The 25,898-nt window shown below is 40.1% G+C and overlaps 1 protein-coding gene across 3 annotated transcripts in view; it reads left to right on the top strand.

Annotated features, from left to right (window-relative positions):
* The window catches only part of LOC140210856 (bis(5'-adenosyl)-triphosphatase-like), a 998,443-nt gene extending 972,873 nt beyond the window's left edge, over positions 1-25,570 (top strand). For 2 of the 3 annotated variants that reach the window (XM_072280116.1, XM_072280117.1), the window contains exons 6-7: positions 24,332-24,448; positions 25,206-25,570. In XM_072280116.1, the coding sequence (XP_072136217.1) occupies positions 24,332-24,433 (102 nt within the window). In that variant the 3' untranslated portion in view covers positions 24,434-24,448; positions 25,206-25,570. Of the gene's footprint in view, positions 1-24,331; positions 24,449-25,205 lie in introns of those variants that run through there. The other variant, XR_011889312.1, reaches the window with a different exon arrangement.
* The last annotated feature ends 328 nt before the right edge of the window (positions 25,571-25,898 follow it).

Below are 25,898 nucleotides of genomic sequence, written 5' to 3'. Positions count from 1 at the left end.
CAACATCAGTTATTATGGAATAAATCGGACAGTAACTTGCCGAGGTGCTGGCATGAAATGGAATGCAAAAGACACTGTTAACATTGCAAGCTGAGTGCTGGTAGATGTCTGAAAGAGCCTGCTTTGAAATCATTGTAAAAGTATGAAGTTGTAATAATTCACCACTAATTACCCAAAAAGAACACACACACTAGACAAAGTCAGGGCAAGTGCATTCAGGTGTAAATGTGTTTTTAATGGTTGTGGAGTCATTCATATATTTCCTTATAATGTGGGAGGACAGCCAGTTTAATGAATCAATGCTGGACCATCAAGTCTTAATTAATACTAGATGGAAGAGCGGTAATGCTGAGGAGGGTTTTGGGAAACAACCATGAATGGCCATGATTTTAATAAAGGGAGGGTACTGTCAATGAAAGTAGGAGAATGAGAATTAAAGCAATTATGAGTCGAAGAGCTTGTACAACATTTTAAAGAGGATACTACGGATACATGTGGAAGCCTTGGAAACTATAGTAGGTGAAATTTTTGCAAGAAAGGCAATACAAATGTAGCAGAAAGAGAGGAGAATGAAAGGTAAAATTATAGTGATGGACTTAAATTCATTAACATCACTGAAGAAAAAGTAGCAGATAAGTTAAATAGGGATAAAGCTGACAAATCCCTTGGATCTCACTGCCTGCATTCCATGATACTAAAGGAAGTCAGAGTTGTAATTAAAGGATACATTCGTGATGATCTTCCAAAATTCCTTAGTATCTAGAGATATAAGGTGGAAAAAGTAACACTGCAAATTTATATAGGAGGAAGAGGGAAAAATCTCGGGAACTTTTGCCTAGTTAACCAGACATCAGTTAGCAGTAAAGAACATAAATTCTATCAGCAACAGGCCAATTGTAAAAATAAGTGGAGGCTGATTTCTATTGATCTGTTTGGTAAACTTTAACCCAACTTATATATCTCCTGAACTATAACTAAAGTTTTCAGCATGGGACAATATACCAAGCAGTTGTTGCTGCTTGCTCATTCAGCACTTCCTTTTGGAAGGACCAAAGCCTGAATGTTTTAGAATGTCAAAACATTGAAAACCTATTAAAATCAATTATTTGAAATATCAACTCTTCATTTCTAAAGAATAAACAAAAAATTTAAGAACCCTTCAAACAATCATTAACATTTAACTGAATTCATTTAGTTCAATAAATGTAAATCAACTAAAATTTCAAGGTTCAAAGTGAATTATCAAAGTACATATGTCACCATATACAACCCTGAGATTCATTTTCTTGTGGGTATATTCAATAAATCTATAGAATACAAACCATAACAGAATCAATGAAAGACCACATAACTTGGGTGTTCAGTCAGAGTGCAGAAGACAACATACTGTGCAAATACAAAAAGAAATAAATCAGCAATAAATATTGAGAATGTGAGATGAAGAGTCCTTGAAATTGAGTCCATTGGTTTTGGGAATATTTCAATGATGGGGCAAGTGAATTTGAGTGAAGTTATCCCTTTTGGTTCAACAGCCCAATAATTGGTAGTAACTGTTCCTGAACCCTGGTGATACCAACTTGCTTTGGCATCATTGCAGTTGAAAATTGATTGCAGAGATGAAGTGATGGTCTAATGGAAATGGTGTGAGTTTTGAGGTTCTTTTACCGTCTTCCTAATAGCAGAAGAAAGAAGAGAGCATGTCCTGGGTGCTGGGAGCATGACCCTGCTCTGTCTGACACTCCTGACAACCACATGTATGACCCAGCAGCCATGTACTCTGTGATACTCCACTGGGCTCGCTCCTCAACCCTCTTTGGCCATCCAGGCGCATGGCAGACCATGAATTTTCTGCGACACGGGTTCTGGTGGCTCCCTATGATTGCAGATGTACATCAGTTCACCTCTGTCTGTCCTCAGAGTGCCCAATCCAGTTCCTCCAACCAGCAGCCCTCTGGGCTCCTGTGGCCCCTTCTGGTTGCACGACAACCGTGGTCCCACGTCATCATAGATTTCATCATGGTCTTTCCATCTTCCAATGGGGCCAAGGTGGATAAAGAAAGAATAATTTTATACTTGGAACTGTGATTTTGTCATAGATATGCAGGAAGATATATGGAGGTACAAGCAAACAGGAAAATCAATAGTGAGTTGTTCTACATGGGGAAAATCTAAAGTACAAGTATAACATGTTTTGCTGCATTTTGGCAGGGGGTTAGTGAAACCATATCTGGAGAACTATTTTTTGTTTTGATCTCCATACTTCAGAAAACTTGCTTTGACATCATTGCGGTTTAAGATTGATTACAGAGATGAAGTGATGGTCTAATGGAAAGTTATTGAGCTTGGAACATAGAACCTAAGAGTCTAGCTCAGTATAGGCCCTCCGGTCCACCCTCTATGTTGTGCCAAACCTTTAAACTATTGCAAGATCAATCTAACCCTTTCTTCTCTCATAGCCCGCCATCTATATCTTTCATCAAACATTCGCTTTATTTGTCACATGCACATCAAAAGATACAGTGAAATGTGTTATTTGTGTCAATGACCAACACAGCTGAGGACAGCTTGCAAGTGTCGCCATACTTCTGGTGCCAACATCATATGCCCACAGATTTCTAACCCTAACTATTCTCTTGGAACGGGGAAGGAAGCCGGAGCACCTGGAGGAAATCCACACGGTCACAGGGAGAATATTCAAACTCCCAATAGAGGGCAGTGGAAATTGAACCCCGATCTTCCAATCACTGACATTGTAAAGCATTATGCTACCAGCTACACTATTGTGCCACCCTTCCAGAAGTTCAAGTTTATTGTCATTCAACCATATATATGTATACCACCAAACGAGATAAGATTCCTCTGGATATAACTCACACACATAACACATGAAGTAATATTACCACAAATAAATTAACAAATAATATTGGATATTTAAAATTTCACAGGGGGCCCTCAGCTTTCAGCCGTTGGACAGATGTAGATTGCACGTCCTCTTTTATGCCTTCCACAATATTATTGTATTATTACTGGCGTGTCAAAGAGCAGGAATGTTAAATGGCTGTCATACCAAAGTGGTTCCAGAATAAGATTGTGCATTCATTCTGAAGCTCATCATGCTGACAGCTAATGCCAGTTCTCTACCTGACGTTCCTATCATGTCACACTTAATACATTGCATAAGGTAAGGAAAATAGAAAACTTCTCCTATTGTACCTTAGCAACATAAGTTCAACTGATCAAAAAACAGAGTTGAAAAATCGAATCATTACAGGTGAAGAAATTTCTCTGGAGCAGCTAGAATGTTAAAGAGCTTTCTCACAAATCTACTTGAAATACTGCCACATTCACTTTCAGCCTTTTCCCATGTACGATGCCACCTGGTGAAGTTAACTTCTTCGGCCAGTTTCACATTCAGGCTCTGGGTTGTTTGTGTATGGCAGGAACCTGCTTACGTGGCCAGATAATCAGCCTGATCAGGAGGTGGAATCTATGAGGTATGCTGGCACTGGGTTGGTCTCTGTCAAACTGAAGAGGGAGAATTACTGCTGTCATGTCCTTTAACAAAGACAAACTTGGGTGGCTAAGAGCGCTAGAACTATTCTATTTACAGAATAGCTTCAGCTTGACCACATTTTACTCGGGGCTCCCTAACCCGCCAAAAGCATGTGTGACCCATTCACCAACATCACTTTCAGTTCCAGGTGAACCACCCAATTGCACACTGGGAACTGAAGTTCTTTATTATGTTTACACATAATAACACAACTGGTATTCAAAGGCTTTAGCACTGGTCCCCTAATCACAAACCTACAATCCCACTCCAGTACCCTGCTTAACCAAAATCAATGACCGGAAATAAAAGCAGAAAATACCAGAAACACTAAGGAGCCAGGCAGCATCTGTGGAAAGAGAAAGGGAATTAACATTTCAGTTCAAAGACCTTTCATCAGATGTCCTAGGAATGAAATGTTACCTCTATTTCTCTTTCCACAGAAACTGATATACTTGTTGCTTTGAGCATTTTCTCTTTTTCCATCAAATTTCCATTAACTGCAGCTTCTTTCATTTTCATTCAAAGACCGGAGTGTTGTGGAGAGGATCTCAAATCCATGACATAACTTTGAGGTGTGAATATCACCATTGAGCTAAGGCTGAGTCACTATAACCTATTAAACCCTATAATGTGTATTTATCAGTGAAATGACATCTTAATCTTTTAAACTGAAAGGCCTGATAGCTTAATCTCTCCACATTGAACTGACATTTCATCTCAGGAATCCGTGTGGTTTCATATCTCCTTTGAAATTATCCCCTCTCACCTTCAATTTATGCCCTCTGGTATTAGACATTTCAACCCTGAGAAAAAGATACTGTCTGTCTACTTTATCTCTGCCTCATAATCTTACAAACCTCTATCAGATCTCCCTGCAGCCTTCTCTGTTCCAGACAAAAAAACCCAAGTTTGTCCAATTTCTCATTAAAGTACATTTTCTTTAATTCAGGCAGCACCCTGGTAAGCCTTTTTTGTACCCTCTCCAAAGCCTCAATGTTCTTCCTAGATAGGGTGACCAGAGCTGTATGCAGTACTCCAGATGCGGCCTAACTAGAGATTTATAAAGCTGCAACATAACTTCCTGACTTTGAACTCAGTGCCTCCATAAGTAAAGGTAAACGTGCCAGTTGACCACCCATGATGCTGTGTAACCACTTTCAGGGAGCTATGAACTTGGACCTGCAAAATCCCTCTGCTTATCAACACAGTTAAGAGTCTTTCACAGTCTGTACATTTGACCAACTAAGGTGCAATACTTCACATTTGGCTGGGTTAAACTCCATCTGCCATTACTGTAACTGATCAATATCCCACTATATTTCTTTTCTATACTATCTGCAACACCACCAATCTTCATATAATCTGCAAACTTAATAACCTATCCATCTACATTTTCATCCAGGTCATTTTCATACATCACAAACAAAAGGGGTTGCAGAACAATTCCCTCCAGAACACCACCAATCACAGACCTCCCTTCAACCATGACCCTCTGTCTCCTATGGACAAGTCAGTTCTAAATCCAAACAGCCAATTCACCATGGATCTAATCTTCTGAATGAGTCTCCCTGAGGGATCTTGTCAAATGCCTTACCAAAATCCATGTCAACAACATCTACAGCTCTGCCTTCAACAATCACCCTGGTCACCTCATTAAAAAACTCAGTCAAGTTAGTAAGGCACAATGTGTCTCACACAAAACAACACTTACTCTCCCTAATTAGGCCATGGTTTTCCAAATGTTCATAAATCCTATCCCTAAGAATTCTCTCCAGTAACTTCTGTACCACTACACGAAACTCATCAGTCTATAGTTTCCAGGATTATGCCTGGTTCCCTTCTTCAATAATGAAACAACATTAGCTAATCACCAGTCCTCTGAGACCTTGCCTGTGGCTAGAGAGGACAAAAAAATATTTGTCAAGGTCCCAGCAACCTCTTCTCTTGCCCCTTTCAATAACCCAGGGCGTATCCCATTAGGTCTTGTGGACTTATCCACTTAATGTTCTTTAAGAGATGCAACACAAACTCCTCCTTTACCTTGAAATACCCAAGCATATTAATATACTTGGCACTGATCTACCTATTTTCCAGTCCTTCTCCTTGGTAAATACTGATGTAAAGTACTCATTAAGAACCTCACCCATATCGTCGTAGTCATAGTCATACTTTATTGATATCCTCCACATCCAAGCAAATGTTCCCCTCTCTATCCTTGAATGGTCCCACCTTCTCCCTGGTTATCGTCTTGCCCTTGATGCCTTGGGATTTTCTTTAATCCAACTTCTCAAGGACTTTTCTTGACCCCTCCTGGCTTTCCTAATTCCCTTCTTGAATTTTCTTTTCTGGCTTCTTTATAATCTTCAAGGGCTCTGTTGGAGCCTACCTTCCTAACCTTTACTAACTTTTCCCTTTTCTTCTTGACCAAATTCATCACCTTTCTGGATATTCAAGGTTCTCTTACTTTGTCAGCCTTGTCCTTCCTTCTGACTGGAACATACACTACCTGCCCTGTACTCTGTGCAGTCGGTCTTTAAACGCCTTCTACGTTTTGACGCAGACTTGCCCCAAAACAGCTTTTCCCAATTAACTTTCCCTAGTTCCTGCCTAATTCTCTTATAATTTACACAGCTCTAATTTAATACTTCCCTGCAAGGTCCATACTTATACTTATTTATAGCTATCTCAAAACTTAAGGAATTATGGCCACTGTTCTGTAACTGCCCACTCAAAGCCATTGTAGTCTATATAACTTGTTCTTGCCCATGTACTTAACTTGTCCACATTCCCCCTGCAGCCTCACAGCCTACGTTGCCACACAGATTTGTATCAGCATCAGATTTCAATGTGATAATTTTGATCAGCTCATTGAAGTCATTGATATGGATAGTGATTACTTGGGAACTCCAGCACTGATCCCTGTGTCATCTTGCTAGTCACTGCCCTCAACCTGAAAATGATCTGCTTATTCCTACTTTCTGCTATTTGTCAATATCTCAGTCCACATTACTATATCACTGCAAACACCATGAGCTCTCATTTAGCTTAATAAGCATGAATTAGGGTGTTCTGGAAGCTCAAATACACCACATTATTGGTTTTCCCTTATCAATTTTACTAGTTGCAACCTCAAAAAGCCCAAGCAGATTTGTTAAATGTGGTTTCCCTTTCATGCATCGATGATGCCTGTGCCCAATCTTATTATTGTTTTCTCATGCCCTTTTAGACTACCTTATAATAAGAATCTAGCAGTTCTGTTATTGCTGGTGTGAGGCTAACTGGTCTTTGGAGCAACTGATTCTATTGGTCAGCTGTCAACCAATCTCAGGCTGACTTTCACTGATTGGTTGTTGTTCCGATCAAAGTCTTGACAGTTCTTAAGAAAAGTCGTGCTTTGGGATGTACAGTTGATCTTTTGAGATTTTTGTAGTTGTGTGGTTTACTGAATGAAGGTTTATTTCAAGTTCCAGCTGAGTTCTATCTTTGGGTCTCGTCAATAAAATTTAAAGGTGAGTGAGCACAACACGTTGATGATGAGGTGCTGTATCATATCAACTTGGCAATTTCAGCAGAAGACTTTCATACAATTCTACAACAGCAGAAAGCTTAATATGAGGTGGCCCAGCTGAAGTTAATTGAAACCTTGACCAGCAGGTTATCAGTGAGTCAATGATGTCGGAGTCAAACACGGAACAGAACTCATGTGAGTCAGTTGTGTCCACTACCAACTTCCCAGTTTGATGCTGCTTCCAGATTTACGTTCAAACATTTCGAAGATATATTCCAGGTCAAGTTTGCCAGTAAAGATGGCTTGTGGAAGATATGCACTTAGCTCCAAAAACTGGGTACTGGTGAACATTAGCATTATTTCATCTTCATTCTACTTAAGAACATGCTTGACCTATTGTTTGATGAAACTGTCTGACAGCTAACATGCATTTTTGGAGAGCAGTCATCTCTCTTCAGTGTTCACTACCATTGCCTAAAACTCATTAAACATGACACTGATGACTTCATCGCATACGCTAGTGTCATCAATCGCGAATGTGAAAAGTTCAAGCTGGGTAACATGACAATGTCTGATTTTTATTTCTAGACTTCAGGCAGCTGGTGATGCAGACATTCACAAATGGCTCCTGGCCAGAATGGAGCAAGACCCTGATATGACTCTGCAAGCTCTCACTCAAGAATATCAGGCTGAAACATGATTCCAACCTAGTTGAACAGAACCATTTCAATCCATTTTCCAGTGGCCCAGACATCAACACTCAGCAGGTCTCTGAGTGGCCAAACACAGCTCATTGGAACTGTGTGCTTGGCATTACGCAAGAAATTGCCAATACAAGAAACGCATTTGCAACAAATGTCAATGCAATGGTCACAAAGCAGGCTTTTGCTTCGCTTTCTTCTAGGCCAGTAAAACACAAGGAAAAGAAATTTCAAAAGCCTTCAAAATCTACAAGGTGCTTGATGGTCATGTTGAAGTTTGACTTTGCCACCCGGAGATGGTACAAAAACGTATTTATTAACAATCAGTTGGTCAAGCTACAACTTGATACGGCGTCAGACATATCACGATTATCTCCAAATGCATGTGGCAGGCACTTGGGTCCCCATCAGTTAAATCAACTCTTCACTCCACCAGATTGGCGAACTGCTCTGTGTGGTGAAGCTGAGTGGTAACCAAGTGAATGATGTGTGTTATGTCACAGACCAGCCAGATCTGAATGTCCTTGGCATTGACTGGATGGACAAGCTTGACCTCTGGAGCATCCCTCTGGATGAAGTCTGTACGAAGACATTGGCCATTCAAATCATGTCAGTCAGTCCTGTACAACTATCAGTACAAGAGGTTTAGGTTGCTGCACAAAACTGCAAGCAGAACTCCATTACCGTCCAGACACAAAGCTAGTCTTCTGCCCCAAAACACTGGTACTATACTTAGCTTTATCAATCATGGAGCAAGTGCTAGCTCACTTGCAACAAGTTGACATGTTGAAGGCTGTCAACTACTCACGCCGGACAGCTACAGTCGTCATTATCAAGAAAGCCAATGGTACAGTTAGGTTGTGTGCAGACTTCTCAATTGGTCTCAATGTGGCTCTGGAGACACCAGTACCATACCAGTGTCTTCAGGTTTCTGTGCTAAATTGAACAGTGGTCACGACTTTGTGAAGTTGGGCTTGTCTGAAGCCTATCTCCAGGTAGATGTGGCAAAAAATTCACAGGAGCTTCTCACCATTACAAAACATAAGGGATTGTCTTCCTTCCTCCGTCGGCCTTTCAGGGTGTTGCTGCTTACCTCAGCAACATCGTTATGATGGACATGCATCTGACGGAAATATGTCAATGCCTGAGCTATGTTTTGAACAAACTGCAAGACTTTGGATTTCGACTTTGGGCATAAAAATGCAGCCTCCTGATGTCAACAATCAAGTATCTGGGATTCATCATAGATGAACATGGTCAGCACATAGATCCTGAAAACGTCACTGCAAGCTTAAAGATGCCTCCACCATCAGATGTCAGCACTTTATGATCATATTTAGGAATAAACAGTCATTATTCAAGATTTCTCCCAGCAATGCACTGGCTGAGAGAGCCACTCAATGCCCTGCTCAACAGGGGCACATGTGGTCCAAACAATACCAAGAGGCTTTTGATCAGGTGAAGAATATGCTGTCACCTGACCTTCTCTTCACCTATTCCAACCCATATTTGCCAATCGTTATTGCGACGAATGCATCCAACTACAGGGTGGGAGCTGTAATATCTCTTATCTTCCCTGATGGTTCCAAAAAAGCTGTCATGCATGCAGCTAGTTCACTAACTACAGTAGAAAGGAACAATGCACAAATCGAGAAGGAAGTTTTGGGAGTCATCTTTGCTGTGAAGAAATTCCACAAGATGCTTTATGGCAGACGCTTCACTCTCCTAGATCACAAGCCACTGTTATCTATCTTTGTGCCTAAGAAAGACATCCAGAGTATACAACTAACCATCTACAAAGGTAGGTAACAATGTTGTTAAAGTTCAAAGTTAATTTACTATCCAAGTACATATATGTTACCATATACAGCCCTAAGGTTCGCTTTCTTGGGGGCATGCTCAATAATTCCAAGAACCAGAATAGAATCGATGAAAGACCACACCCAGCAGGATGGACAAATGACTAATGTGCAAAAGACAGCAAACTGTGCAAATACAAGAGAGAAAACATAATAAGGAGAAATACATATCAAGAACGTGATATAATGAGTCCTTGAAAGTGAGTCTATAGATTGTGGGGACAGTTCAGTGATGGGGCAAGTGAAGTTGAATGAAGTTATCCCCACTGCTTCAAAAGCCTGATGCTTGAGGGGCATTAAATGTTCCTGAACATGGTAGTATGAGTCCTGAGACTCCAGTACCTTCTTTCTGATGACAGCAGTGAGAAGAGAGCATGATCTGGATGGTGGGTACCCTGATGATGGATGTTGCTTTCCTACAATAGCACTCTGTGTAGATATGCTCAATGGAGGGGAGGGCTTTACCATGCCTATTATTTTTAAATAAAGTACACATCAAGCTAGGAACTTGGTCAGGCAGTTGTCCTCTCCAGACTTATGAATCAGCAGGTTACTAAAAACAAAGGTGCAGTTGTGGCTGCAATTTCAATTGACTGCAAAATCCACCAGGTTTTATTGGTGAGCCTTCCGGTCACGGTCAACAACATCAGAGTAGAAACAGCTGGAGATTCTTTTCTTCAGTGTATCTCCAGATACCTTGTTGATGGATGGCCAGTTAAGGTTGAGGAAGGTGCCATTCTCTTCTATGAACATCATACACTTCTCTCAACTGTGGATTCCTGCCCAATATTTGGAGTCAGAATAATGATTCCATGAACTCTTTGACCGAAAATACTGAAACAATTCCACTGTGGTCACTTGGCATCAGTAGAAAGAAAGCCCTGGCAAGAAGCTTTGTGTTCTGGCTGGGCATTGATGGAGATATTACATCTGTATGCAGTAGTGTACTCAGTGCTCTATGGCAGCAAAGAATCCAAGTATCCAAGTAGAGCCAATGCACAACCATGGCCTCAGTCTACCAGACCCTTTGACCAAAACAAAGGGTGTACCTACCTCCTCCTTGTTGACACCTATTCCAAATGGTCAGAAATATTATCTGTGAAGTTAACAATGACAACCTACCATGCAACTGCTGCTGCAGATCTTCAACTGCTTTGGGATGCCAGAAACGCTTGTTTCTGACAACAGAACTCAGTTCAGTTCACAGCAATTTGCTGAATTCTGTCGGAACAGTGGAATTGTCCACATCCACTCACCCCCATATCATCCACAGACTAACGGCCAAGCAGAGAGGTTTGTGGATACCTTCAAACGGTCGCTTCTGAAATCAAGAGTGGAAGGAACATCGGTCGAGGCTCTCAACACATTTCTGCTGACATATCGAATTAAAATCACATCCAGGCCTCAAGGGGAAGCCTCCAGCTGAAGACTGCCCACAGCGTTGGATGCAATGCTGCCACAGCATCCAACATCCAAGACAACAGATGGTCAGGCACATAAAGGGAGCCACATAGACCTTAGTCGATGGGTGAAGTCATTCAAGCCCTATCTGTCTGTGACACCACTTTCAAGGAATTGTGGATCTGTATTTCCAGATCCATTTGTTCTACAGCACTCCTCAGTCCCCTGCCACTCACTGTGTAAGACCTACCCTGGTTGTTCCTCCCAAAGTGCAACACCTCACACTTGTCTGCATTAAATTCTGTCTGCTATTTTTCAGCCCATTTTACCAGTTGGTCCAGGTCCCACTGCAAGCTTTGATAGTCTTATTTGCTGTCCACAACAATTTCAATCTTGGTGTCATCTGCAAATATGCTGATGCAGTCTGCCACATTATCATCCGGATCATTAATATAGATGACAAACAACAACAGACCCAGCACTGATCCCTGCGGCACACCACTAGTTACGGGCATCCAGTCAGAGAGGCAACCACCTACTACCACTCTCTGGCTTCTCCTGTGAAGCCTATGTCTAATCTAATGTATTACTACTTCTTGAATGCCAAGCAACTGAACCTTCTTGACCAACCTACCATGAAGGACCTTGTCAAGAGCCTTGCTGAAGTCCATTTAGACACATCCATTGCCTTGCTAGACCACCAGGTTCAGGAAAAGTTATTACCCCTCTTGAGCCAGTGGGGATAACCTCACTTGCCCCATCACTGAATTGTTCCCACAAACTATGGACTAACTTTCAAGACCTTGTCACCTCATATTCTCAATATTTATTGTTTATTTATTTATTATTATTATTTTTCTTTGTATTTGCACAGTTTGTTGGCTTCTGCACATTGGTTATTTGTCCATCCTGTTGGATGCCATCTTTCATTGATTCTATTTCTGTTTTTTTGATTAACTGAGTTTCCCCACAAGAAAACAAATCTCAAGGCTGTACATGGTGACAATACTTTGAAAATAAACTTACTTTGAACTTTGACTTTATCAACTTTCCTGGTAACTTCCTTGAAGAACTCTATGAGGTTAGTTAGACACAACCTATCACACATAAGGTCATGTAGACTACTCTTAATCAGTCCTTGTCTTTCTAATTACTTATGTACCGTATCTGTAATACTTTTACTACTGTGTATATTTATTACTATTACTTATTGCAATACTTATATTATTTGTATACTTACAAAATTAATGCATACATATATAAGTACTATATAATAAGAATATGCTCATTATATAGTGATATAATGATTGTAATTATATGTTTATAATTCCCGGGATATAGGATATCAGGTTCTGAAGATTATAAGTTTTTAGTCTCAATAATTTTTCTGATGATAATTTTTAGTAATGTATTTTTTTTCCTGTGAGGACGATAAAGTTCATTGTGTCTAATAATGTGTTGTGAATACCTAGTAATATACCACTGCTACTGTCTGACTGTTTCAATGGTCAAGCTGGTGTACCACTGTGATGTCTTTGTGGTTTCTGTAGTCACATGGTAATCCTACTCAGAATGGAAAACTGTGTTCAATGACATCTTTTGGGTCCCTTTTTCCACTTTGTAACAAACAGTGTCGGCAGAAAAAATTCCAAGTTTAGTTTCTTCTTTTGTCTCATGACATCCAGAGAAATATGGGTGCTCCACAAACTCACAATGGGCTGCTGCCAATGGCTCTCACTCCTAACATTTAAGGGTATTTGGGTGAGTTGATCATATTTTTCTAGGAGGGCGATGACACAAATGGAGTCACCAGTTACTTGTTCACAATGAAGGTGAAAGATCTTCAGGATAATCAAGGACACGACCCACCCAGCCAACACACTTTTTGTCCCTCTTCCCTCCGGGAGAAGGTTCAGGAAGACTCGTACGGCCGGATTTGGAAACAGCTTCTTTCCAATTGTGATAAGACTGCTGAATGGATCCTGACACGGATCTGGGCCGTACCCTCCAAATATCCGGACCTGCCTACCTTAATTTCCCTTTTCTATTTCCTATTTATGATTTATAATTTAAATTTTTAATATTTACTATCGATTTGTACTCCAGGGAGCGTGAAGCACAGAATCAAATATCGCTGTGATGATTGTACGCTCTAGTATCAATTGTTTGGCGACAATAAAGTAAGTAGTTCCTTTGAGCATTGTGTGGGCAGAAGCCAAAGCAATATCTGCATGATCATTGATTAAAATTGGATCAGTTATAATTGGTGGTTTAACTACTGCTGGACCTGAAATTTGCTACATATAATGTCAGACAACCAATGTTATTGAGATTTCAGGATCTTTATACACAGCTCTCCAAAACCGATAGCAAGTTACTGACTGTGGAACCCTAACTATTACATTCACTGAACCATTCCAAAAAAGACTTGGAACTATCCTTTCATTTCCAACAAGCTCAGTTGGTTGTTTGCAAGATTTCTGTAGTAGCTGAAAGGGTAAGGAGGAGAATGAGTAACATAAAAAGAGAAAAGGGAAGAAATAATGTGAGACACAGATGGCCAAGGATGCAACAGGCATTTAGTGGGAGGATCGTTGACCTGAAACTTTAACGTTACCTCTCTTTAGATGCTACCTGTTGAGTAGCCCCAGGATTTTCTGTTTATATTTATTATTGATAAAGCAAGCATAACAGTTAGCAGAAATGGAGAGAAAAAGTGTTCCTGGAGAATAATGAAGGAGGTAGTGTGATAGTGATGTAGAAAGAGAAATAAAGGCAGAGATGATGTAGAAAGCCTGAAATGAAGGAGTCTGTGAGCAATTAAAGAATGGCATGGAGGACCATTTCCTTGTTGAAGACTTACATTGTAAACATAGTTGATGATGGAATAAAAATAGTTTGATTAAAAACAAAAAGAAAAGATGGACAAATGGTTTCTTCCACGATGCACCTTGTAGTAGGAATTGAGCATATCCAATGGATAAGGCAATAATTACACTACAGAACTGGATTAAGAAGTGGTTCTGGAATACAAACTCGTTACCGCTTCAGGCTATATTTAGTGGGGAAATAATCCTGTTACTTTTGTGAGCCGATTACACAGCAGATGGAAATTTTGTCTAAAGAGCTGGGCATGAGCATCTGATTTTAAGTCATGATTTTCAACTATGCACCTGGCTGCTGAGGTCTTCCAGGATGATTTGTTTAGATCAAGATATCACGTAGTCCCCTTCACTAAGATATATTAACATTGAGCCAACTCTCAGAAAATGTTGGTACCTCAGGGTTTGAGGTCATGCCTAATCTTGCCTTTAGAAATGCCAGGGAACAGCGACAACCATACACAAGAAAATCTGCAAATGCTACAAATCCAAAGCAACACACATAAAATGCTGGAGGAACTCAGCAGGTTAGGCAGCACCTATGGAAAAGAGTAAGCAATTGATGTTTCGGGCTGAGACCCTTCTCCAGGACTGTAACCACTTCGTAATGAGTGCAGTCAAGAAAAGCAGTTTACCTTGGGTTTTAATTTACCATTTCCTTTTTGTTGTCAGGACATTTCTGAGCAGTTAATATCATGGCCAAGGAGAACTTTCCTTTAACTGGTCAAAAGAGATTCTAACAATGCTTAAAGCAGAAAAGCAGGCTGTGCTAATACTGTCAATTCTGGTCAACAACTGTGCATTCTTGATGGAGTCATTTTTCATCTCACAAAGCAAAATCCCTCCTGGACAGAATGCATCTGTTTTCAAAAGTCAGTATGAAGTACACTGACATCTGCAGAGAGAGGGTTAATGTTCGAAGACCATGACTCTTTATCAGAACTGGAAGACTTTTTTTTAAGAGAAGAGGAGGCAGGGTAAATGATGTGGGGAGAAATAACTGAAAAGAACGATCAGCAAGGTGAAAAAGGCAGCAATTGGACAGTGATCAAATGACACAAATAATCATTCTGTAAGAGATTCGGAACTACTGTAATTAGGAAAGATGTAAATGATAGATTAGAGCATTAGAGGAAGGGGGAAGCAAGTACCCAATCCATTCACTACCTCCCCAGATATCTACCTATCCCTCTGTTTGATGTCCCCTCTTTCATGCTTTAAACAGACTACTCTCATGTTAGGAGGGGCGTGTTGCATTCCTAGAAAACTATATTAATTGTGATTTTCTGTAACACGAGGCCATGTCATATTCTCAGGTGTCGAGAAATCTAAGTTCATAGTCTGGTATGTGTCTCACACAAATTTGAAGGTAGGATTGGAGCTGTGCTTAGCCTTACGTTCATATGGTGCATAAGGAGCAGAGCAGATGCCTAAGTATGCCCTGAGGTGCACCTGTGCTAATAGTCAGCAAAGAGGAGATGTTGTTAGAAATCCTCACTGACTAAGATCTGCCAATGGAAGGTGCAGAGGACCCGGCCTTGAAGGTTAATGATGAGTTTGGATGGGATGTTTGTGTTGAATGCCCAGCTGTCGTCCATGAACAGCAGCCTGCTGTATGAGTCCCTGTTGTCTTGATGCTCTAGAGCAGAGTGAAGAGCCACAGAAATCACATCTGCCATTGACCTGTTTTGGAACAGGCAAATGGGAGTGAGTCTAGGTAATCTCTGAGACTGGAATTGATTTCCATCATAACCAACCTCTCAAAACACTTCGTTACAGTTGATGTAAGTGCCAGCAGGCAGTAGTCATTGAGGCGGATCACTACGCTCTCCTTGGGTACTGGTAAAGTAGATGCCTTTTTGAAGCAGGTGGGAACACCAGACCACCGAACCAAGAGGCTGGATATGTCCATTGGTCAGGTATGATGTCTGGACCAGATACCTTTCATGGATGCACCCTCTTGAAGGATGCCTGGACATCGCCCTCAGAGACTGAAATTATAGTGGCATCCAGAGAAGTAGGGGGTCGTGTGGGTGTGTCAAAATGTTTATAAAAGATATTGAGCTTATCCCAGGGTGATGAGTCATTGCTCCTCTGTCACTTGTAGGAAGATATGTTGTGTAAGCCTTGCCACAGCTGTGGGGCATCCACCTCTGGTCGCAGTTTAGTCTGAAGTTGCCTCTTTGTGCTTACAGTGGCCTTCCAGAGGTTTTACCTGGCCTTCTTATATAACTGGGTCACCAGCCCTGAACACAACACATCTAGCCCTTAGTAGATTACGAACCTCCTGCTTCATCCAAGGCTTCTGGTTGGGGAAGACTCATAGTATATCTATGGGTATACACTGGTCCACACGTGTATTTGTGAAGTCAGTGACAACTGTGACATATTCATTTCAGTCTGCTGACAAATCCTTGAACATGTTCCAGACCACCAACTTGAAGCAATGCTGAATTTCCTCCTCTGATTCTGTCTTCCAGATCTTTGTAGCTCTCTTCACTAATGCTAACTCTTCTGTTTCATCAGAAGAAGACCATAAGACCATAAGACAAAGGAGCAGAAGTCGGCCATTCGGCCCATCGAGTCTGCTCCGCCATTTTATCATGAGCTGATCCATTCTCCCATTTAGTCCCACTCCCCCGCCTTCTCACCATAACCTTTGATGCCCTGGCTACTCAGATACCTATCAATCTCTGCCTTAAATACACCCAATGACTTGGCCTCCACTGCCACCCGTGGCAACAACTATTTGGTTGGATTTAACAAAGTACGGGTGAGCGGTGGAGTGATGGTCTAGTAGCAGTGGTCAAGTGTGTTGAGTCCTATAGTACCCCAGTTAATTTATTTATAATAGTTAAGTAGAGACTTCTTCAAGCTTGCCATATTTAAAGTCTCTTGCCACAATGTGACTGAGAGACATAAGGGTACGCTACCTCATTCTCATTGATCACACCGCTTGTTTCCTCAGGTGTCAACATGATGTCTGCCAAGATAAGATGTAGATGTGGTTAGGGGAATGGGAGAGAACTTTTCTGGAGGGCAGAATAGTTGGCACTTCACTGCCAGCTGCTCCATGTCAGAGTACCAGGAATGGGACAAGACCATAATGTCCGTGCTCCACGATGAGTTTATCACAAAGCAGATGCTGCCATCTTTTCCCTTACCTGACACTAGCATCTGGTTCATGCAGTGGGTTGTAAAACCCTCAGGCCTGAGGAACCTGAGGGGAAACCCAGAGGGTGATTCCTATACGGAATAAAGTGCCAGTGGAAGTGGTTGGGGCAGGTATCCTAGCATCTAAGAGACACTTGGAGAGGTATATTGGTAGGAAAGATTTAGATGGATGATGACCAAATGTGGAGAAATGGGACTAGGTTAGATGGGCAATTTAAGACCATGAGACATGGGTGCAGAATTAGGCCATTCAGCCCGTCAAATCTTCTCTGCCACTTCATCATGGCTGATTCCCCTCAACCCCAATCTCCTGCCTTATTGCCTTAACCATCCACTCCCTGACTTATCAAGAGCTTATCAATCTCCACCTGAAATACACCCAATGATCTGGACTCCCCAGCCACCTGTGGCAATGGTTTCCACAGATTCACCACCTTCTGGCTAAAGAAATTCCTCCTCATCTCCATTCTAAATGGACATCACTCGATTTTGAGTTTGTGCCCTCTGGTCCTAGATGCCTCTCCATATCCATTCTATCTCGGCCTCTCAACAATTGATAAGTTTCAATGAGATCCCCCCCCCCCCCCCATTCTTCTAAATTCCAGCTAGTAAAAACCTAGAGCCATTAATTGCTTGTTTTATGATAAGCCATTTATTCCTGGAATCATTCTTATGAACCTCCGCTGAACCTTCTCCAAGGCCAGCACATTCTTTCTTAAATAAGGGGACCAAAACTGCTCACAATACTCCAAGTGAGGCCTCTCCAATGCCTCATAAAGCTTCAGCATTACACCCTTGCTATTATGTTTTAGTCCTCTCAAGATGAATGCTAACATTGCATTTGCCTTCTTCACCACTGACTCAACATTCAAAGTAACTTTTAGGATCCTGAATGAGGACTCCCAAATCTCTTTGCACCTCAGATTTTTGAATTTTCTCCCTATTATAAAATAGTCAATGCTTTTATTATTTCTACTAAAGTTCATGATTTTCTACTTCCATTTGCCACCTCTCCTAATCTGTCCAAAGTCTTCTGCAGCCACGCTGTTCCTCAACGTTATCTGCCTCTTCACTTATCTTCATATCATCCGCAAACTTGGTGCAAAGCCATCAAGTTCCAGTATCCAAATCATTGGCATACAATGTAAAAAGAAGCGGTCCCAACTTCGACCCCTGCTGGACTCAACTAGTCACCAGCAGCCAATCAGAAAAGGATTGCTTTATTTCAACTTTTAGCCTCTTGCCAATCAGCTAATTCTCTATCCCATGCTAATATCTTTCCTATAATACCACGGGCTCTTATCTTGTTAAGCAGCCTCATGTGCGGCACCTTGTCAAAGGCCTTCTGAAAATCCAAGAACACAACATCCACTGATTCTCCTTTGTTTATTCTGCTTGTAATTTCCTCAAAGAATCAACAGATTTTACAGACAAGATTTTCCCTTAAGCAAACTATGCTGACTTTGGCCTATTTTATCATGTGCCTCCAAAACCACATGCTTAAAAGTAAAACTCCAACATGTTTCCAACCACTGAGGTCAGGCTGACTATAATTTTCTTTCTTCTGCCTCCCTCCCTCTTGTTGAGTGGAGCGACAGTTACAATTTCCCAGTCCTCTGGAACCGTTCCAGAATCAAGTGATTCTTGAAAAATCATTTCTAATGTCTCCACAGTCCCTTCAGTTGCCTCTTTCAGAACCCCAACCAGTACGAGCCATTTGGGCTGAAGGGCCTGTTTCTGTACAGTGTGATGCTATGGGATTTCTGAGTTCCAGAATACTAAATCCATCCCTGCTTTGGCTTCTCCTGAAGTAACCAGAAACATGCTTCTTAAACAGGAATAATTAATTATCAAATGCACTGTATGGTGATGTGTGGAATTTAGTCAATAATGATTAAGACTTGTCATGCATTGTTTTGTCTTCATCAAAGGTATTTTTCAAAGTTGAAACCTTTTTGTTCAATATCATTCTGATTTGCATCTCTCCGTAAACAGGTGAGCAGATAATAGAACTACTGAAAAAAGGAATGAAATTCTGTAACAGAGAATTTGCATGTTTTGCATCTGGCACAGTCATTTCCACAAGGCATTTTATCAGGTGTCAAAAGCCCTTTTCAAAAATCAAAATAAATGCCTCATTGCAGTAATTCAGTGTGGTGGATATGAGAACATTTAAAATGTCTATCTCATTTCCCAGGCTCTAGGCTAGAAATATATTCTATAGTGTTAGTCATTGTAATAGCGTGTCTAGCAGTGTAATGCTGTAGCTTTTAGTAAAGTGGGCTTTAAAAGGGCAGCCAGCAATTTATCAAACATGATTGAATTTTTTTAAACCTAACATGGGCCCAAGATTTGCCAGGACAACAACAGTGATACATTCATTGTTATAATGGAGAAAATCTGACAGCACATCCACAGTTCCTAAATGCACAGTGAAACACTTTTGTCAGAAGTTAGTGTGAGTGATACCCTTGCCTGTGTCTTCAATGTTACATTCAGCAGACATCCTTGGAGTGATGGTGTCTTCAACTATTTGCAAGCTAATCCGATAGTAAGGCTCTGCTTTCATCTTATTTATCTGCCAGTTTTAGTTTTGGTTTGCGTGAGACGTCTAAAAAGGTAGATAAAAAAGTGCTTACAAATTTCAAAGTAAATTTATTATAAAGGTGCCTATATGTCACCATAAACAACTCTGAGAGTCATTTCCTGCTGAAGGGTCCCGGCCTGAAACGTTGACTATACTCTTTTCCATAGATGCTGCCTGACCTGCTGAGTTCCTCCAGCATTTTGTGTGTGTTGTCTCAATTGCATAAGGATGTACTGAGACCCAAGGTCTTGAAGCTTATTGATTAATTTTGAGGGGATGATGGTATTGAATGGTGAGCTGCAGTTGTAAAAGAGCAACCTGATGCAAGAATCTTTGCTGTCCAGATGTTCCAGGATTGAGAGAAGAGCCAATGAGATGGCATCTGCTGTGGACCTGTTGCAACGATGGGCAACCTGGAGTGGATCCAAGAGAGAGGGGTTGATATGTTTTATCACCAACATCTCAAAACACTTCATCACTGTGGATGTAAGTGTGACTGGGTGATAATCATTGAGGCAGGTTATCTCGTTCTTCCTAGGCCTGCTTGAAGCAGGTGGGTACCTCAGACTGCTGAAGTGAGAGGTTAAAGATCTCAGTGAACACTCCAACTAGTTGATCAGCACAGATTTTTAGTATTTGACCAAGTAGCTTGTCTGGGCCAGATGCTTTTCTTTAATTTCCTCGGTCAAAGCTTGCTAATTTTTCAGTGTGATACACCGTTTAATGCTCTTTGATGACATATCTATCGCTGGGATCCAAAGATAATGTACATACAATACTTGAAAACGTCCTGTTGGAAAAGTGGGGGGATGTGCCACTGAAATCACTAGATATTTATGGGACAGATTTCTTGGATGCCAACACCATCACAAAATGGGGCCTTTATCTTTCAATTGCCATTTAGCTATTCCTTTGTGAAAGAACAGACTGTATAGTGAAGTGGAACTGTAGACTGATTATGAAAGAAGAAGTTGTGAAGTGTTTAAATGGGATACTTTAGTATTTTCAAACTTGCAGAAGGCGTAAGCGTCATACAGACAGGATCCTATGTTAAGATCAAATCTGGATCTCTGGCTTTGAGAGGCAGCAGCTCAGAACCAAGTTGGCTTGGTTCAGGCTTGGATTACCAGTGACTAAGTCAGATTCTAGTTTTATACCCACACTAGTTTTTACTCTGCATGCTTAACACTCTGTACATTACATGCACAGAACTGCACAATCAAAAGTTCCATTTCATAAATTCAGGGTCTTGTTTGGATTTAGCAATTGTATTTCCAGTTAATTCAATTCCTTACAGTATAAAAAGTGTAAAAATCAAAAGCAGTACACGATTGAACTAGACAGTCTTTCTTGGAAAAGAAATGCATGGTCTTGACGCCATCTGTTGTCTGTACTTTTGCACAATAGTAATCCCTTTGTGAGTAACTATTTTCTTTTAAAACCAAGAGTTAGGAATACTGTCATAAAAGCTTGAAATTTTGGAAGAAAAGTTACTAATATAGAGTTCATATATTGCTCAGTTTACTCACTCCTTTTTGTATAAGTGGATCCAGTGTCTGTTGGCACATGATGCCAGATGGTATAAATAGTTGGCTATCATCTCTGCAGATAATAGCACAACATAATTTAGAATGATAAAATATACATAATTCCTCAATTAAGTGGTACTCCAAGTTCATTTCAAGCAGGTAATTTGTGTACGTAAGGCTGGATCAAGTCAAGATGAGTACAAATCCTGTCTGCACGATCCATTGACGGCCATTTCTTACCCATTTCTGTCACGTGTGTAAAACATTCAAATTGCTCCATCTTGAGTCCTGATTAAGGGTCTCGAACCAAACCATTGACTGCTCATTTACTTCCATAGATGCTGCCTGACCTGGGGAGTCCCTCCAGCAATATATTTGTGTGTGTGTGTATGTGTGTGTGCATTGATAATGATTTCTATTTAAATATGTGATGGCCTAGGTTAATGTCATATTAATGGGATTCTTTTGTGTTCTGAATTGCATAATGTGCCTCCTTGTGTCCTAGTCAACCTCTCTGATCTTTCCAAAGCTGGACTAAATTATTCAGTAGGACAAGCGAATGCACTGTTTTAAACAGATGCAGACAAATATCACCTTGATTCAGCTAATTACACGACTGTGTCAAGAATAATTAATATGCTTCACTCTTTCTATTATAGCAGTCTTGCTTAATTTATTTTGGTGACCTTTCTAATCCTGGGTTCAAAATGGGTATGTTTTTCATCACTAGATCATGGCCCTTTTGTGCCTCTAGCTTGGCTAACTGCCCTTGTGTCCTTTGTCATTTTTTCTCTGTGATACAAGCCCACGGGAGAGCTCCCATTCTAATGTCTTTTTTTCCAGTCAGTGATTCACAAGCAAGGCTATCAGAGAGAGAAGCTGATCCTCTTGCCACCTGTGGTTGTTTGGAGGAAAAATCTCGCACGTTTCTTCAAACACTTTAAAATATTATTTCAATAAAAAGATAAAATAAACAAGTATTTAAATATGATTAGATCATGTACAACATTTGTAAATATATATTAGGATAGGAAAAACAATCTAAATGAAGAAATGTTTTCTACAGCCCCTTTAGAGTTATTTATCTCCATTGAAATCATTGGAGAAGCTCTACATCGGATGGTGCAGTAGAACTTAAAATGGGCAATTGCCACAGTTTCAGTTTTCATCATTGTAATATACTCCATACTTGGAAGGCATTCATGAAAGCAATCACAAGTACTATAGCTGAATGCAGTTTTAAGGCTACCACATTCATAAGAGATTTCTAAAATTAAGCAATGAAAATTATGAGAGTTTTGAAGTAGGCAGTGACGTTTCTTCATGAACTTTGGGCAGCGCCCAAATTTGCAGTAAAAGGGTTTTCTAAATGCTCAGGTAGGGAACTTTCTGATGCAATTGTCATGGTTGGATAACCACAGCTATGTCAAGCAGGAAGGCTAAAAATGAAAAGTAATGAGTTCATGATGTTTATGTTTGAAATGATCTATTCATGAATTCAAGACTAAGATTAACTTTGATCTAGACAAAATAATGAAAGTTGATCAGTTGTCTGAAATATGATCTCTTTGTGGCAGGGTTCATGAAGACAACATGGATAGGTTTGCATTTTGTACCTATGATACTATACTGACATCCTGCCATTTACTAGTCTGCTTCAAAAGATTCAGAAGAAATTTTACAATTTCTCTTTTCTGAGATTTTACTGTGGTTACATTCCTCCCTCAAGAGGTTTTAATAAATTGCAATATTCATCAAAGAACAGATCATTGGAAGTATGTGAGGAATATGTTTAATGGCATGAATAGCTTTTGCTTAATTAAATCTTATGTAGTTTTGCCTGAGCTACAGAAGCATTTGATGTGCTGCATTGTCATTTGTAGAAAGTGACAAGAAAAGTATTAAGCTCTGGGCACAGTTCACATTGGAAATAACTTTCTGAAAATGCATGACCAGAAGACCTGAGCTTTCAATAGGTTATGATCGGCACCACCAACTCCAATCTCTTCAGTTCCCAGTGGTTTCTCCACGTATGGACCCCAACACTATTTGTATTTATGGGCAGCACTCACAATTAATTTAACCTACACAATTTAATGTTATGTTTATTGGGTCAGATTGACCACAGCCACATACTTCGGTCTCTGAAATTGGATCTCTTTCCAGATCTAACTTTCTGTATTGAAGGTCATCCTCAGCTTTCCCATTCACACTTTACAGACCCTTAGCATTGACTACCAATCATCACCACAACTTTCTACAATGCCCTACAAACCTATGTTCCTGATCAGCCAAATCTAGTCTATTACATAATTCCTTCCCTTTTGCAAGATATTTACGCATTTCACCAGAACCTCATTTCATTTATTTTTTCACTCATTATTAGAAATTACCCAAAAATGATCTGTCCTCACATTTACTTTAACTAATCCTCTCCAACTCTCCTGCTTAGGCCCGACATTAAATTGCAGCTTTCCTTGGGCTATCTTTCCATATCGGTAATGCCTTATAAATATAAACCATTGCTATACAGAGCCAGAGTTAATTATACAGAATTTATACTCTTTGAGAAGATAGGATACTCCAGTGATAGATATATTTTTGTAAAATACAGTTTTAATATTGACATTCTTTGCACTGGATTATTGGGAACTGGGCTCTCACATAATTGTTTTGATAAGAAAGTCAATGACCCAGTTTTCTGTATTGTTTTGTTTCTGTGAAGAGAAAGGTGAATTTATTAACACTAATGCAGGGGCCCAGTGAGGGATTTCTTCCAATCCAAATGAAAGAACTTATGATGTAAATGCATCAAAAATTGTATGATTAAAAATGAGATCAATGAGGTTAATCCAAATGAATTTTACACCTCGCATATTTCATCTGTTTAGCAGAATGAAAATCAGAAGTAGGTGAGGACTTGGTAAAAGTTTAAATAGAAATGAGAAGAATTGTGCCTATGGCTATTGAGCAAGGGAAGCCATTCAGAATTACTTGCTCTTTAACTTACTTTTAAACTCCCTAATATTGACATAGTGCAGATTAGATTTTATGGGGTTAGCTCCTTTAAATTTAATAAGAGTTCACAAGCATTAAGATTAATGTAGTTTCTTCCTTTCATTTATAATCATTAAAAGCTCCAGAAACATGACCAAGAAACATCAGAAGTCTCGCACCACTGGAGGACAGAGGAGGAGATGGCATCAGAAGCTGCTGACCTCAGGAAGTATTTCATGTAGTCAGTGACTGCTATGGTAATGTTTCCTTCAATTTTCTCTTTATATTTTTGGGCTTAAACTTTTATTACACTTTTTCTATTAATGGGTGGCACAGCTTAGCAGCAGTAAATGCAGCTACCTCTCTGTTGCAGGGATCCATGTTCAGCCATGGTCTTAAGTACTGTTTGAATGGACCTTGGATGTTCTTGCCACTAGATGCAGTTAGCATAATGTTATTACAGTGTCAGCGACCTGGGTTCAATTCTGCCTCTGTATGTCAGGAGTTTGTCTGTTCTTCCCATCTTCTTCTGGGTGCTCCAATTTCCCCCCACATTCCACATATTTACTGATTAGTAGGATTATTGGTCACATGGGTATAATTGGACGGTGCAGGCTCATTGGGCCCAAAGAAATTGTTACTGTGCTGTATCTGTAAATAAAAAAATAAATTCTCCAGTTTCATTCCTCATTGTGAATTATCTTTCAGTGCAAGTAAATGGCTAAAATAATCAAAGCGGTGTTGATGAGCACATGAAAGAGAATAAGTTGCAGGACTACACAAGGAAAGGAAGAATGGGACTGATAGGTTTGCTCTGCTGGAATGTAGTATAGACACATTGGGCTGAATGGTCTCCTAGTAATGTGTTTTAGTGTATCAATACCTTACAAGACATTGAAGTTTTAGACAGTGGGCTCTAAACTCTGTAACTGTTGAAAATATATGTTCAGGCATACTATGATGCTTGGTTTCATTCATCTCTATTCTTGAAATTCTGTGTGTGTTTTTTTTCAGACACGTGTCAAAGGGGTATGAAGAATTCAGAATATTATAGTAATTGGATCAATTAAAAAAACAAATGATAATTACAACAGGCCAACCAATATTTGAATCTTTAAAGAAATTAGGATTTTGGTAGAGATAACGAATGTAATACTCTTTGTATCTCCAGAGCAGAAGTGTTTTAATGTTGTGATGATGTATTTGCACTCAGTGAAAATGTTCCAGTTATAGGGATCGAACCTAACTTTTTGGATGATCCTAATTTAGTTGTGTTGACCAGAATCCAGGTTTTGCTTCAGTGAAAGAACTGTGTCATTGAATATGCAAACCCCCATGTTGATGTTCATGATGCCATTAAAGTTTGTTATAAATCTGCAGTTGTTTCAAGTGATTCTTGTTAAATTTTGCAACTCCAAAACATAAAACTAATGAAAAGGAAAGCATCTACACACAAACACACACATATTCTATATAATATACAACTACTATATTGACATCCACAGTATAGTAAATTTTAAATTGTCCCATCCAGTCAGGCCTAAAGATTAAATCACCGTGGAGGATTTCTTAGGATAGCGTCTTTCCTGACAAGGGATATCACTCTGCTTGACAGGTGAGACTTGTGGCTGTGAAACAATCTCAGGTTCTGGGACCTCCTCCGTGGTGGTTGTAGGAGTTGATTCTGGGACTGCAGGAAGTGGTTCT

Source organism: Mobula birostris, chromosome 16 (assembly GCF_030028105.1).
Source record: "Mobula birostris isolate sMobBir1 chromosome 16, sMobBir1.hap1, whole genome shotgun sequence".
Taxonomy (NCBI): domain Eukaryota; kingdom Metazoa; phylum Chordata; class Chondrichthyes; order Myliobatiformes; family Myliobatidae; genus Mobula; species Mobula birostris.
The sequence above is the reverse complement of the archived record's forward strand: the minus strand, read 5'-3'. Positions and strand labels throughout refer to the sequence as shown.